Source organism: Humulus lupulus, chromosome 8 (assembly GCF_963169125.1).
Source record: "Humulus lupulus chromosome 8, drHumLupu1.1, whole genome shotgun sequence".
Classification (NCBI taxonomy): Eukaryota; Viridiplantae; Streptophyta; class Magnoliopsida; order Rosales; family Cannabaceae; genus Humulus; species Humulus lupulus.
Window position 1 is genome coordinate 12,808,414 of NC_084800.1, and position 13,777 is coordinate 12,822,190.

General features: G+C 32.2%; 3 protein-coding genes across 3 annotated transcripts; 2 read left to right on the top strand and 1 right to left on the bottom strand.

The window, feature by feature from the left end:
• Nucleotides 1-1,099: 1,099 nt before the first annotated feature.
• LOC133795033 (glutathione S-transferase T3-like) lies at nt 1,100-2,017 on the bottom strand. The gene is made up of 2 exons (XM_062232487.1): nt 1,727-2,017; nt 1,100-1,642 (listed from the first exon to the last, which is right to left on the bottom strand). The coding sequence occupies exons 1-2, from the start codon at nt 2,015-2,017 to the stop codon at nt 1,100-1,102; spliced, it is 834 nt and encodes a 277-aa protein (XP_062088471.1).
• Nucleotides 2,018-2,602: 585 nt separating this feature from the next.
• Nucleotides 2,603-3,916, top strand: LOC133795034 (uncharacterized). The gene has a single exon (XM_062232488.1). It carries the CDS (start codon nt 2,603-2,605, stop codon nt 3,914-3,916), a length of 1,314 nt encoding a protein of 437 aa, XP_062088472.1.
• An 8,211-nt stretch (nt 3,917-12,127) lies between these two features.
• LOC133795035 (uncharacterized) lies at nt 12,128-13,087 on the top strand. Its single transcript, XM_062232489.1, has 2 exons — nt 12,128-12,508; nt 12,551-13,087. Exons 1-2 carry the CDS (start codon nt 12,128-12,130, stop codon nt 13,085-13,087), a joined length of 918 nt encoding a protein of 305 aa, XP_062088473.1.
• The last annotated feature ends 690 nt before the right edge of the window (nt 13,088-13,777 follow it).

The window sequence follows — 13,777 nt, forward strand, 5'->3', positions numbered from 1 at the left end:
ATTTAAATATTATATTTTTTAAAAATATTTTATTCATTTTAAGAAATAATATAATTAAATATAATAGTATCACACTCATATATATATACAAAAGTTTATAAAAAAAATAATAAAATATTTATAGCATGATGAATAGTATTTCGCTACATATAGAGAAATACTATTCATTTAAGTAAAAAAATATAAGTTTACATCACCCATTGAAAAACTATTTAACAATTTTTCTTTATATTATAAAAAATTTATATATTTTACCTTCTCCATTAAAAATGCTCTAAGGGCTTCTCCAATGTGTCACTAAAATGGCATATATGCATTAAGAGGCTCTCCAATGAAGCAGCATACATATATCAAATTTGCTGTCTTGGCTACAGTACACAGCATATATGCCGTGTACTGTAGCACACGGCATACTTTTTTTTTTTTTTTTTCTTTCATTATTTTATTATATTTAATTATTATTATATATATTTATATTATTATATATAATTTAGAATTTAGTTTATTAGGTAGAAATTAAATTGTATATACCACAAATTATTTTTTTTAATTATAATTTAAATAAAACATTATTAAATATTTGTATTTTTTTAATATTACACAATAGAAACATTACAAATTTAAAAACACATTAAAAAAATTAAAATTGAACACATTAAATATCACATTATCATTATAATTAATAGTACACATTCTCAACATTCACAATCACATTACAATTTTTTTTTTTAATATTAATCATAGAAATGTATACGAAACATACTCAAAATTATACAATAAAACATTATAAACTTAAATCATAATCAATATTACACAATAAAAACGTTACAAACTTAAACATACATTGGAAAATTAAAATTAAACACGCCAAAATCAAACGGAAAGCAATAACATAGAAATGAACCTTATGAGATACAAAGACAACAATTCAATAATGTGGAAAATTATTCCCTGTTCCGCCAAGATAGTCAAAATATGGACTATAATCTTGTGAGTTATTTTCAGATCTTTCACCTTGATCTTGAGATCGTTGCCCTTCATCTTGAGCACTTTGTCCTTGATATTGAGATGCTCGATATTGTGATCCCTGATATTGAGATCATTCTCCTTGTTCTCCAACTTCGGATGTTCGTGCTCTTTCTCTGTAAATTCTTCTTCTTTCGCTTTGAATGTACTGGAGAAACTCTGGATCGGATATAGAATCCAAATCCGTGAATAAAATTTTATCTTCAGTCTTTCTTTTATGACGTTCATTTCTATCTGTGTTACTCTTTTCAATAACTTGAATGAGTTTTTTACTTTGTTCCATTAGTTTGTTAAATTGATCATCACCTAATTGTTTTGCCTTTGCTTTTTTCACACCAATAGGTCTTTCAGTTGAATTAGTAATGATTTCCTCATTATTTATATTAAGATCAAATGAACTCATACCGGTGGATGCTGACGTCGGAGAATCAAAATTGTGAGATGACGATTTTGACGAAGTAAAATTAGGACCATCTTGTTGGAATCTACTTGGTCCATTGATGTTGTCATCACTTGTAAATTTCTGAATGTGTTTGAGGATGGGCCACACATGATCAAATTTGAAGCCTCTGCTATATTTTTTTTCTTGGGCTAATAACATCTTCGCTTGATTTAACTATTAAAACATAAATAAAATAATAGTGTCAATAAAATTTAAAAACAATTTAGTAACAATAAGTAAATTATAACAAACACTTACAATATCTTCTTGTGAAGCACCACTTGGATTTTTATTTTGGATTTGGTTGATGCATCCCCTTAATTTTGCAATTGCACCAATAATGGTAGTCATTCGAGTTTGCAAAGATCTTCTTGGTCGAGGTTGATTACTAAATTTCTCATTCTTGTGGTACTCTGATTCAACTCTTGCCCAAAAACTGTTACCTGATTGGTTTCTTCCTATGATTGGATCTTGAGAAATGTCAATATATACATGGCACAAGTGCATATCTTCTTCAAGTGAGTATGAAGCAGTGCGACTGGAAGACATTTTGGAAGAAAATGTAGTTGTTTTGAAAATATGTTGAAGAGATGTGATCAGTTTGAATGAGTAGTGTGGAAGAGGTAATCCGTTTGAATGAGTAGTGTGGGATTATATAGGGATGAAAAAGCTACATAAGATTTGATTTCTTATCTTCTGATTTTGGATTCAGAAGATAAGATGTGATTTGACAACACAATGCAGCGGTTGAGATTGTGGTCAAATTATTTCAGCGGCCAAGATTAATCCGTGAGATTTCTTATCTTCTGATTTTGGACTCAGAAGATAAGATGTGATTTGACAACACAATGCAGCGGTTGAGATTGTGGTCAAATTATTTCAGCGGCCAAGATTAATCCGTGAGATTTCTTATCTTCTGATTTTGGACTCAGAAGATAATATGTGATTTGACAACACAATGCAGCGGTTGAGATTGTGGTCAAATTATTTCAGCGGCCAAGATTAATCCGTGAGATTTCTTATCTTCTGATTTTGGATTCAGAAGATAAGGAGATTTACACTATAAAACATGAATATCACACATGATATAGGGTACACCGAAAAATATATATACATGTTTAACTTTGATAAAATATGAATTCTTATCCTGGTAGTTCATCTTATTTATCATCATCTTCCTCAGATGATGACTATTATGATGATATAGAAATGCAAGTAGTAGGTCAAATTACTGCTAACAATAATTTTTGCGTTGCTCAACACCAAAAAAACAAAGGCTCACGTCGAGGCTCGATTCCTGGTCATATAGTTATCAACCGTGACCGGGAAAGTGCTGATCGCAATCTCTTCAACGACTATTTTGCAGAGAATCATCGATTTACCGATTTGATGTTTCGCCGAAGATTTCGAATGGGTCGTCCTTTATTCCTTCATATTTTGGATGCTATACAAAGACATGACAATTACTTCATCCAGCGAAGGGATGGAATGGGTAAACTCGGGTTATCAGGTTTGCAAAAAGTAACAGCTGTATTTCGAATGTTGGCGTATGGTGTACCAGCAGATGCTACCGATGAATACATCAAAATAGGAGAATCTACAACTATAGAAAGCTTGAAGCGATTTTGTCGTGCTGTTGTCGAGGTGTTTGGAGCCCGCTATCTCCGATCACCTAACGCTAATGATGTTGCAAGACTACTCCACATTGGTGAACGTCGAGGTTTTCCAGGAATGTTGGGAAGTTTAGATTGTATGCATTGGAAATGGAAAAATTGCCCAACTGCTTGGGGAGGACAATATGCCGGTCGTAGTGGGTCCCCAACTATTATTCTTGAAGCTGTAGCTGACTATGATCTCTGGATATGGCATGCATATTTTGGTTTACCGGGATCTAATAATGACATTAATGTGCTGGAGGCATCCCATCTTTTTGCTAATCTTGCTGAAGGTATTGCTCCACCTGCTAATTATGTTATTAAAGGAAAAGAGTATAATATGGGTTATTATTTAGCTGATGGTATATATCCAAAATGGTCTACTCTTGTTCAAAGTATTCATGATCCACGTCATCCAAAAAAGAAATTATTTGCAATGAAACAAGAAGCATGTAGAAAAGATGTGGAACGTGCATTTGGAGTACTGCAGTCTAGATTTGCAATTATTGCTGGACCGGCACGTCTTTGGAATAAAAAAGTATTACATGATATAATGACTTCATGTATTATTATGCATAATATGATAATTGAAGATGAACGTGATATTAATGCATCAATTGAAGAGCGAGTCGAAGTGCCAAGTCCAGAAATTCAGATGGTAGAAGATGATAATGCTCGATTTCAAGAATTTCTTACTAGACATAGAAAAATCAAGGATAAGGAAGCTCACATTGAGCTTCGAAATGCATTAATTGAGCACTTGTGGGACGAATATGGTAACTCACAAAATTAAAATATATATTTTCAAGTGTGTCTTTTAGGTTTAATTTAATCTAATGTATTGTAATTTTTTTTTCTATGAATGTAATATTTTTTCTCTAGTGATGCAATCTTTATGTTACTACATGCAATATGATTTTTTAATTTATCGAGTTTTAATTATTTATATAGTATTATTGTCATGTAATTAAGGAGTAGTTTTATTTAAAATATTAATTAGATATAATAATTGTGATGATTTTGATAAATTAATATAATAATAAAAATAATATTCAATTTATTTAAAAAAATAATATAATAATAAATAAATTTTTTTTTTGTGTAATTTTTAGTGTTGTGATTGGAGTGAAAATAGTTTTTGACACCAAATTTGATGTTGGTGTGACACCAAATAAGGTATCAAGGTTGGAGATGCTCTAAGCCTTAAAAATATATATCTATATACCAGCAAAAAAAGAGGACATATTCTATGTAATGTAAATACAAATCTTCTAGTCAATTATTTTAACCTAAGTTTGGCGTGAGTGCCCCCACCGTTAACACAATCTTTCGTTAAAGAATAAAATGAGTTCATGAATAAAGTGCTCCTGAATTCTTTTACAATCTACTTTATACTTATTTCGTTCCATTGTTGTTTACTAAGATCTTTTTAGATGCCTGTGAGCTAAGAATTGATAATGAAGAATAATTAGTAATAATTTATTGCTCATTTTCCAATCTAATTATAGATTACCACATCAAAAGAAATGAATAATCTCCTTCTAGATAACTTTTACATACACAAATTATTCTTAATGCAAGTGGAATATTGTAATAATAATTCTATTGCAAAAAAAAAAAAAGATTTTATAAGAAATTATCATGCTCTCTCTCACTGACATATTTTTATTTTTAGTATGTAAATATTTCTTTCATAATTTTATTTATTCATGTCAATTCAATGGACTTGTTTATATTTAAATAAATCATAAAATGAACAATAAATCATTTAATTTGATATTGCAGAAGAGAGAAAACATCAATAAAGAAAACAACACAAATTGTTTAACCTTTTATTTTGTTAATTACTATCAGCAGGGTTGAGCAACCAAAAATTTGGTGAGGGGTTAACAAAAATGGTTTATAATTTTTGGACTATGTGTTTTGTTTTATTGTTTATTTGAGATTTTGTGCTTTGAAAAATTACTTTTTAGATTATGTATTTTGTAAAATGCTTCAAAAAATTTTAAACTCAATTTTGATAAAGAAATATTTATATATAACAATACAGTTGTTAAGCAGAATGATTATGCTTTCATTCTGAATTGTTAATCTGATATATTATTTGTTATTTTAGTTTAAAGTTTTTTTGACAAAAATCTAATTTAAAGATCTATTTAAATAATTTTATAAAATAAATAATTTAAAATATAATTATCAATACACAATATTCAAATAAATATTACAAAATACAGGTAAAAAAAAGTTACAAACCCTAAAAAACGTCAATCATAATAAAGTAAAAATAAAAATATAATGGTTATATTACTTAAATAAATAAAATTTATGTGAGAGTCAAGATGAAAATAATTATATAAATTTATAAATAAAAAACAATTTGGCAACGCCCCACTTTGTCCCTCTTGGTTTAACCCTAACTATCATTACACTTTAAATTATCATAGGAAAATAAGAAATAAAGCTAATTATATATATTTTAAAAAAGAATAAAAAAAGTACTTATTAATGTGTATTATTTGCCATAAATTACTCTTAGAAAAACAAAATATATCATATTTTGCGCAAAAGTGTACGATTAATTTCAGCTAAGGAAGCAACCAGATGAAGACAGCTATAAATAATCGTGGTATCTATTTTTCAAATGCTAATTGTTGGTTGGAACCAACGCTCTAAATTATTTCTCATTAAAAAAAAAAACTAAATTATTTCTGAAAATAAGAAGCGTGTAAACTTTTTCCTGATATATTATATTAAGACAAGTTTGTTACTTGTCATCTTCATAAATTATATATGTATTATTAATATATTTTTTTTAAAGGAAAAATCTTCCTGCTTCACATTTTGTTATTCAAGATAAATACCATTTAAAATTTTTGCTAAAACCATACGTTAACTCTTTGGTTGGTTAAGTGGACTCACAAGAGTAAAAAGCCAGTAGATTTGTGGACAGGAATAAAGATTGGAAGCAAAACTATGACAAAATCTAAAATTATCAAGGGTGACTTTAGAAAGTCATTTTGTAATTGGAATTACGTGTAATTCAGACTAATTACTTTATTTAGCGTATTTGTCTAAATATATAATTATACAATAACTATATAATTAAAGTTAATTGAGAGGTTTCAATTACATTATCCAATTCTCATAACTCTCCATAATAATTGGATGTAATTATACTGTGTAATTATTAAAAATTATTAATTCTTAATAATATTTATTATATGATATTATTTTTCAATGTAATTATTAACTATTTTGTTAAATATGACAATAAAAATTCATAAGTAATTATTACTTGATATTTAAACACATTTTATGTTAACAATATAAAATAATTACTAAAATATGTAATTCCTAAACTAATAATTACGTGACCTAATAATTACGTGACCTAATAATTACAGAGTTACTTCCAAACACGTTGTAATAAATAAAATGTGAGTTATTCAACAAAGTAAAAGCCAAAACAACAAAACAAATAAAGAAAAAAAAAACATGACCCGAGGAAACAACAAAAAAATAGCAACACTATTGATGAAAAGCTCAACCCCACCAGGTAGAACAACTCCTACCAACCGGAGCCTAAACATCGAACACTAAGCCACACCCCAAAACAGTGGAAGAAAACTCATCGCCCGGATGTGGGCGAGGAGAAAAACATTGGAAGGAGAAGCCACCATCAATCTAAATCCTATCACAAAAACTCTATGCCAGGAAGTGTAATAGCCCATGGATCCACACCACATTCCTAGATCCTTTCGGTCAGAGCCAGTTACGAACCTAATAATAGTCCAGTGGGAGCTCAAGCCCCCAGTGAAAAAATATATTACACTTAAAGATTTATATATTTTAGTTTTAATTTGATAATTATCTACCGCAATATTAATAAAAAAGTCCCCCACAAATATACTTTATAACAATTAAGCCTCCACAAAAATAAATAAATTTATTAAAAGTAATTGTAATTTTTGTTTAAGGTAGATAATTGAAATTTTTATGATTCTGGATACTAACTAGTGTATATTTGTTTTATTCCAAGCCCTCACTTAACTAAATTTTTAGGTCCGTCACTGGTCAGAACACCACCATCGAGTGGCAACTTGTTGACAACACTTCGGTCAATAGAGAAGAAGCTTAAAATAATAAGGTTTCGTAAATAAAGAAACGAAGGATCCCCTAATCGACTAAGTTTTCAAATTCGTAAGTCGAACGATGCAATAAAAAACAAACTAAATAATTGTGGATTTTTTTTACAAAATTTAACATTTATATATGATATATCATACAATAATTGATTTTATATAGTTTTAGTGTAAGACCACCAAATTAATCATATAAAAACTTACAAAAAAATGAAATATATATTAGATCTAAAATTCTAAAGTTTTTTATTTCTTTAATTTGTAATAGAAATTTGAGATCATAAAATTTTCCATAGCTATTTAAAGCTTGAATTAGTGAGAAACTCTTTAATAATCTCTCCCAAGTCAATTATGTGATGGAAAATAATGTATTTTAAGTGAGATCTAAGAAGTATGATTTATTGAAACTCATAGAGTTTGAATTAGTTATATGATGAGCTGTCTTATTAGATGACATCAGCAAAGTTCAAAGCAAAATCAACCATCACCAAAATGATTTTGTGTCTCCTCTCACTTGACAAGCATTAGATATGGATTTGCTACTTAGTTATGGCTGTGTCGAGCTCGTTTAGTGAAACAATGCCATCTTTGGGTATCTTGTCTGTAACGAATCAAATAATTATCTTTACAGGGGAGAGGGTTACAAATGGAGGTTCCTAGATCCCAATTGAATATTCCAAAAATTGAAGTGGTCGACCGGGTTCGGGTTCGGGTTCGGGTTGGCCAATCTAACAAGTCCAGAATATTTCAAATTGGCGCGGGACCCAATTCGCCATTAATAATTTACTATTCCTCTCTCTCTCTGTATTTATTTATTGTTATTATTTTATAAATGAAATTGGCACTAGACATTATAATAATTTGAGTAGTGATATATTTATCTAAAATAAGCACAAAAGCTATCGCTATTTTTATAAAACAATAAATTTTACTCAAAACAAATAAGAAACTTACACAGGATTATGTAATGTTTTGATAGATTTTGAGTGCACATTACTTGAATAATTTAGCCTTTTAAGTAGTATAAGCAATGAATTAAATAAAACTCATAATTAGCCAATAAATTTGAACTTTCATGTTGGTCACATGCTCTCTAAGAAACATCATTAACAATTTTTTTATTCCCCTTAATAAAGAGAAAGCAAGGTGGATGTATTTGTTTTTTAATACAACTCGAGTAAACAAATTTTTGGTAGTGGATAGGAATTTGAAGACAACTTGCACAACCTAGTTGCAATATTTTATTCCAATACACTGTTCATTGACGTTCCTTCTTATTTATTCATTTTTGGATGAGTATGGATGGCCACGAGTGAACTTAGCCAATCAAATAGTATTTTATTTCCAGGAATTATTATTTCTTTATTTGAAAGAAGGGTCCAAATGATTCTTGTATTATGTATTATGTATTATGTATTATGTATTATTTCAAATTCTCTACGGTTTCAGTTCCAAATTCTCTACGGTTTCAGATTTTTATATTGGTATTATGGATAATTCCAAATTCTTTACGGTTCAGTTCCAAATTCTCTACGGTTTCAGATTTTTATATATGTATTATGGATAATTCCAAATTCCCTACGGTTTCAGTTTTTATTTTCTTTTTTGTCAATAGCTAAAAGATCAGTTTCTCTATATATTTTTAAACATCATTTAAATATTATATCTTTATCTATATTTCTTTATTAAAGTAAAATAAAATAATTGAAAAAGAAAAATAAAATAATAAATATATATACTAAACGGGAGAGAGAAAGCTTATAAAGAAAAATAATAATATTAAAATATTATATAAATAATATGTAAATGTAGATATGGATTAATTGGTGTTTGTGCATAGCTATTATAAATATATGTATAAAAGAGTTGATGAAATATGTTTTTGTAAGTTTTAGCTAAATATTATAGAGAAAGTGTATTACAAAATACACCACCAAAACATTTTTTTTTATAATTTACCAAAAATTTTTACATTATACCATACATCAACTTCTTTATTTTTTCTCTACATCATTTAAATATTATATTTTAAAAAAATATTTTATTCATTTTAAGAAATAAAATAATTAAATATAATAGTATCACACTCATATATATACAAAAGTTTATAAAAAAAATAATAAAATATTTATAGCTTGGTGAATAATGTTTCACTACATATAGAGAAATACTATGATAATTTTGCAAAATAGACAAAAAGAGAATTGAGAGAGAATCAAAAGGGAGGCTAGGTTTTCATTATATCAAAAGAGATGAAAATAAAAGTACAAGAGCAATAAAATATATAGCCAAAATAATGAGAGGCTAAAAGACTAAACTACCCTTACATATTAATAAAACTTATATTATTAACATCCCCCTTCAAACTCACGATGCATTTGCGGGAAGCATCGAGAGTTTGCTAACTAAGAAACGAAAACGAGAAATAGTATGAGCCTTCGTAAACAAGTCGGCAATCTGCATAGCGGAAGTGACAAATGGTAAAGTGATGGTCCCATTCTGATAGCGGTGACGAGTAAGATGACAATCTATCTCAATATGTTTCGTGCGCTCATGAAAAACGGAGTTGCGAGTATATTCTGCTTCTGTAGACGATCGAGAGACAACAGTCTGTTTTTTACTCTTCCAAGAAATAAGAGAATCTCCAAAAAATATACAAAAATCAATGGTAGATTTGCGATCAGTACAATCACCACCCCAACTGCATCTGAGTAGGCACGTAACTCTAAAGTAGACGTAGATGGAAAAAGCAGTCTCTGAAATTGAGTTCCCCGAAGATATCGAAGAATACGAAGCACAGCTGCCCAATGAACAGTAGTGAGAGATGCAACAAACTGACTGACAATGTGAACTGCATAAGCGATGTCTAGCCTGGTGATAGTAAGGTACACTAAGCTACCAACCAGAGTGCGATATAGAGAGGGATCTGACAAGGCAACACCATCAGATGAAGAATACCTGACATTAAGCTCAAGAGGGGTATCAACAGTGCGAGCATCAGAGAGACGAGCCTGATCGAGAATATCCGCAATGCACTTAGATTGAGAAAGAGGATAGCCACGAGGAGAGTAAGCTACTTCTATCCCTAAAAAGTACCGTGGGGAACCCAAATATTTCATCTCAAATTCACGAGTCAAGTGCGTTTTCAACTTCGTTATCCCATTCGCATCATCACCGGTGATAATCATATCATCAACATATAAAGAGAGTAAAGTGCGGCCAGAAGAAGTACACCTAATAAAGAGAGCTGAATCATGTGCACTGGGGTGGAAGCCGAGAGAAGTAATCATGATGGAGAATTTTTCAAACCAGGCTCGGGGAGCTTGTTTAAGCCCATAAAGAGCCTTCTTCAATCTGCAAACTTCTCCTGAATTATGAGGAACACCTGGTGGAGGAACCATGTAAACTTCTTCTTGAAGAGTCCCATTCAAGAAGGCGTTTTTAACGTCCATTTGAGAAATGGACCACAGTCGAGCAGACGCAACAGCAATGAGAGTACGAATAGTGGTATGTTTGGAAACTGGAGCAAAAGTTTCCTCATAATCCATCCCATACTCCTGAGCAAAGCCTTTAGCAACCAAACAAGCTTTGTACCACTCTATTGACCCATTAGACTTAGTCTTGATCTTGTAAACCCAACGGGAACCAATAGCACGCTTCCCCACAGGAAGAGGAACAATACCCCATGTACCTGTCTTGTATAATGCAGAGAGTTCTTCAGCCATTGTCTGCTGCCAAAGAGGGTCAAGAATAACCTCTTTATAGGAAGAGGGCTCAGAGAGTTGGTGAATAGAAGTCAAAAAAGAAGAGAAAGAATCAGAATAAGTGGAGTAGACAAAATCAGGTAACTGTGTGGACTTACGAATTCTTTGAGGGTAGCGAGGAGGAGGAGGAGTAGGATCCACAATCTCAAAAGCATCTTGGGCAGTAGTAGGGACAGAAGGGACTTCGACAGGCTGAGAACCGACATCTGCAGAGTTAAGAGTATCAACAGTACAAGAATCAAATGGATCAATACGAGTGAGATCAGATTTGTGTATATTGGGGGTGTCTGATGGAATAGAGTAGAAAGGTATATGCTCAAGAAACACAACATGACGAGAAACATAGGGTTTTTGACTAACAGGATCATAACATCGATATCATTTTTGACCTTCACCATAACCAAGAAATACACAAGGAGCGGAACGAGAAGTAAGCTTACTACGTTCAACATGAGGACGGAGTACAAAACATGTGGAACCAAAGACTCTTAATGAAGAATAATCAGGAGCGTGACCATAAAGTTTTTCAAAGGGAGACAGACCTGAAGTGACAGATGACGAAATTCTATTGATTGAATGAACTGCAGTCAGAATAGCTTCCCCCCAGAAATCACTAGGAACATAAGCAGATAATAAGAGAGAACGAGCAGTTTCAACAATGTGTCTGTGTCTTCTTTCGGCAACCCCATTTTGCTCTGGTGTATCGGTACAAGAGGTTTGATGTAAGGTACCATCTAAAGCAAGCAATTCAGAGAAACAATTGGAGGTATATTCACCACCCAGATCACATCGAAAACATTTGATAACAGCATTATGTTGAGTTTTAACAAAAGCACGAAACATATGATAAATCGCGAGGAAATCAGAACGATGTTTCATAAGATAGACCCAACAAAAACGAGTATAATCATCAATAAAAGAGACATAGTAACGTGATCCACCTTTTGTTAGAACGGGTGATGGCCCCCACCTTTCAACAATGTTCTTGAGTATCCTCGATTTGGTTGGCTCTGTCTTTGGCTTTGATTTTGAGGTTTTTCGCACCAATCTTGGGGATTTCGCACTTTGTTCTGTCTATTTGGATTTTGATTGTTCGTCATGGCTAGTGCAAAAGATGATTCGCTTCAGTCCATTAATGTGCAATTGAATGGCCAGAATTATTCGTATTGGCATTATGTTATGAAAATTTTTCTGAAAGGGAAACGTATGTGGGGTTATGTTTCTGGAACTTCCACGAAACCGAAGGACGATAAGGATGAGAGCTTTGCAGAACAGTTGGATCTTTGGGATGCCAACAATTCAAAAATTATCACTTGGATCAACAACTCGGTTCAACAATCAATCGGTATCCAATTGGCGAAATATGAGACGGCGAAGGAAGTTTGGGAGCACTTGGAAAGGTTGTATACACAGTCTAATTTCGCAAAGCAGTATCAGTTGGAGATTGACATTCGGGCCCTTCAACAGAATAGCATTAACGTTAAGGAATTTTATTATGCTATGTCTAATCTGTGGGATTAGCTTGCTTTGACTAAATCAGTTGAGTTACGGGCATTTGCCCCTTACATTGCTTGGAGAGACGCACAGCGTCTGGTTCAATTTTTGATGGCTCTTCGAGATGAGTTTGAAGGTCTTCGTGGAACAATCCTGTATCGCAGTCCTCTTCTGTCGGTTGATTCGGTGGTTAATGAGTTGTTAGCAGAAGAGATTCGCTTGAAGTCTCGTGTTGATAAACGGGGGGCGGAAAAGGAGATTCTTCCTTCTCCGAATCCCTCTGTCTTTGCAATTCCTCATCGGCCAGCCTCCAACAATCAACACAAGACTCAAGCCAAGGTTGGCTACGACGAATGCAGTTTTTGCAAGCAAAAGGGACACTGGAAGGCTCAATGTCCCAAACTGTTGAACATGGCGCAATCACCATATCAGTCTCCTTACTGGAAATCTGGCAACCAACCTCATCGACCTCTTCATTCTATGTCTTCAAACATGGCAGCTATTGTTCCACCTGCAGATTCTGGAAGCACTCCTAGTACCTCGATTGATACACTCACAGAGTAGTTTCAGAAGTTCATTGCCTCGCAGCCACACGCAATGTCAGCCTCCTCATACATAGGTTTGCCTTCTAGTAGTACACCAGGTATATCTTCCTCTATATGGGTCATTGATTCTGGAGCTTCACATCATATGTCACCTAATTCCAATTCCTTCATGTCCATTAAATCAGCACCCTCTGTATCTGTCATGACCGTTGATGGCACTCCCATGCCATTAGCAGGGATTGGCTCGATTTGCACTCCAAAAATGTCATTCTCTGATGTATATCATATTCCAAATCTTACTTTGAATCTTGTCTTTGTTGGTCAATTATGTGACTCTGGTTTCTCAGTTGTTTTCTCTAATTCTTGTTGTTATGTGCAGGATCCTCATTCCAAGAACCTGATTGGGACAGGCCGTAGGCAGGGGGGGCTTTACATTTTAGATGAGTTGAGAGTTCCTGATGTTGCAGCTTCTAGTGTCGATTTGTCTTCATTTCGTTTAAGTTCGTCTTCGTCTAGTTTTTATTTTATGGAATTCTCGTCTTGGACATGTATCTGGTTCACGTTTAAAGTACTTAGCTTCCACAGGAGCATTAGGAAAGTCACAAACCCATGATATTTCAGATTGTTGTGGTTGCAAATTGGCAAAATTTTCTGCTTTACCTTTTTATAAGAGTGTTTCGGTTTCTCTTGCACCTTTTGATTTGATTCG

What these genes read in the sequence shown, in the direction of transcription:
- LOC133795034 (XM_062232488.1), top strand. Translation starts at nt 2,603, where the DNA reads ATGAATTCTTATCCTGGTAGTTCATCTTATTTATCATCATCTTCCTCA.
- LOC133795035 (XM_062232489.1), top strand. Translation starts at nt 12,128, where the DNA reads ATGGCTAGTGCAAAAGATGATTCGCTTCAGTCCATTAATGTGCAATTG. An exon ending in TTCAACAGAATAGCATTAAC is followed by an intron (nt 12,509 to 12,550) that starts GTTAAGGAATTT and finishes CTGTGGGATTAG; the next exon opens with CTTGCTTTGACTAAATCAGT.
- LOC133795033 (XM_062232487.1), bottom strand. Translation starts at nt 2,017, where the DNA reads ATGTCTTCCAGTCGCACTGCTTCATACTCACTTGAAGAAGATATGCAC. An exon ending in GTGCTTCACAAGAAGATATT is followed by an intron (nt 1,643 to 1,726) that starts GTAAGTGTTTGT and finishes ATGTTTTAATAG; the next exon opens with TTAAATCAAGCGAAGATGTT.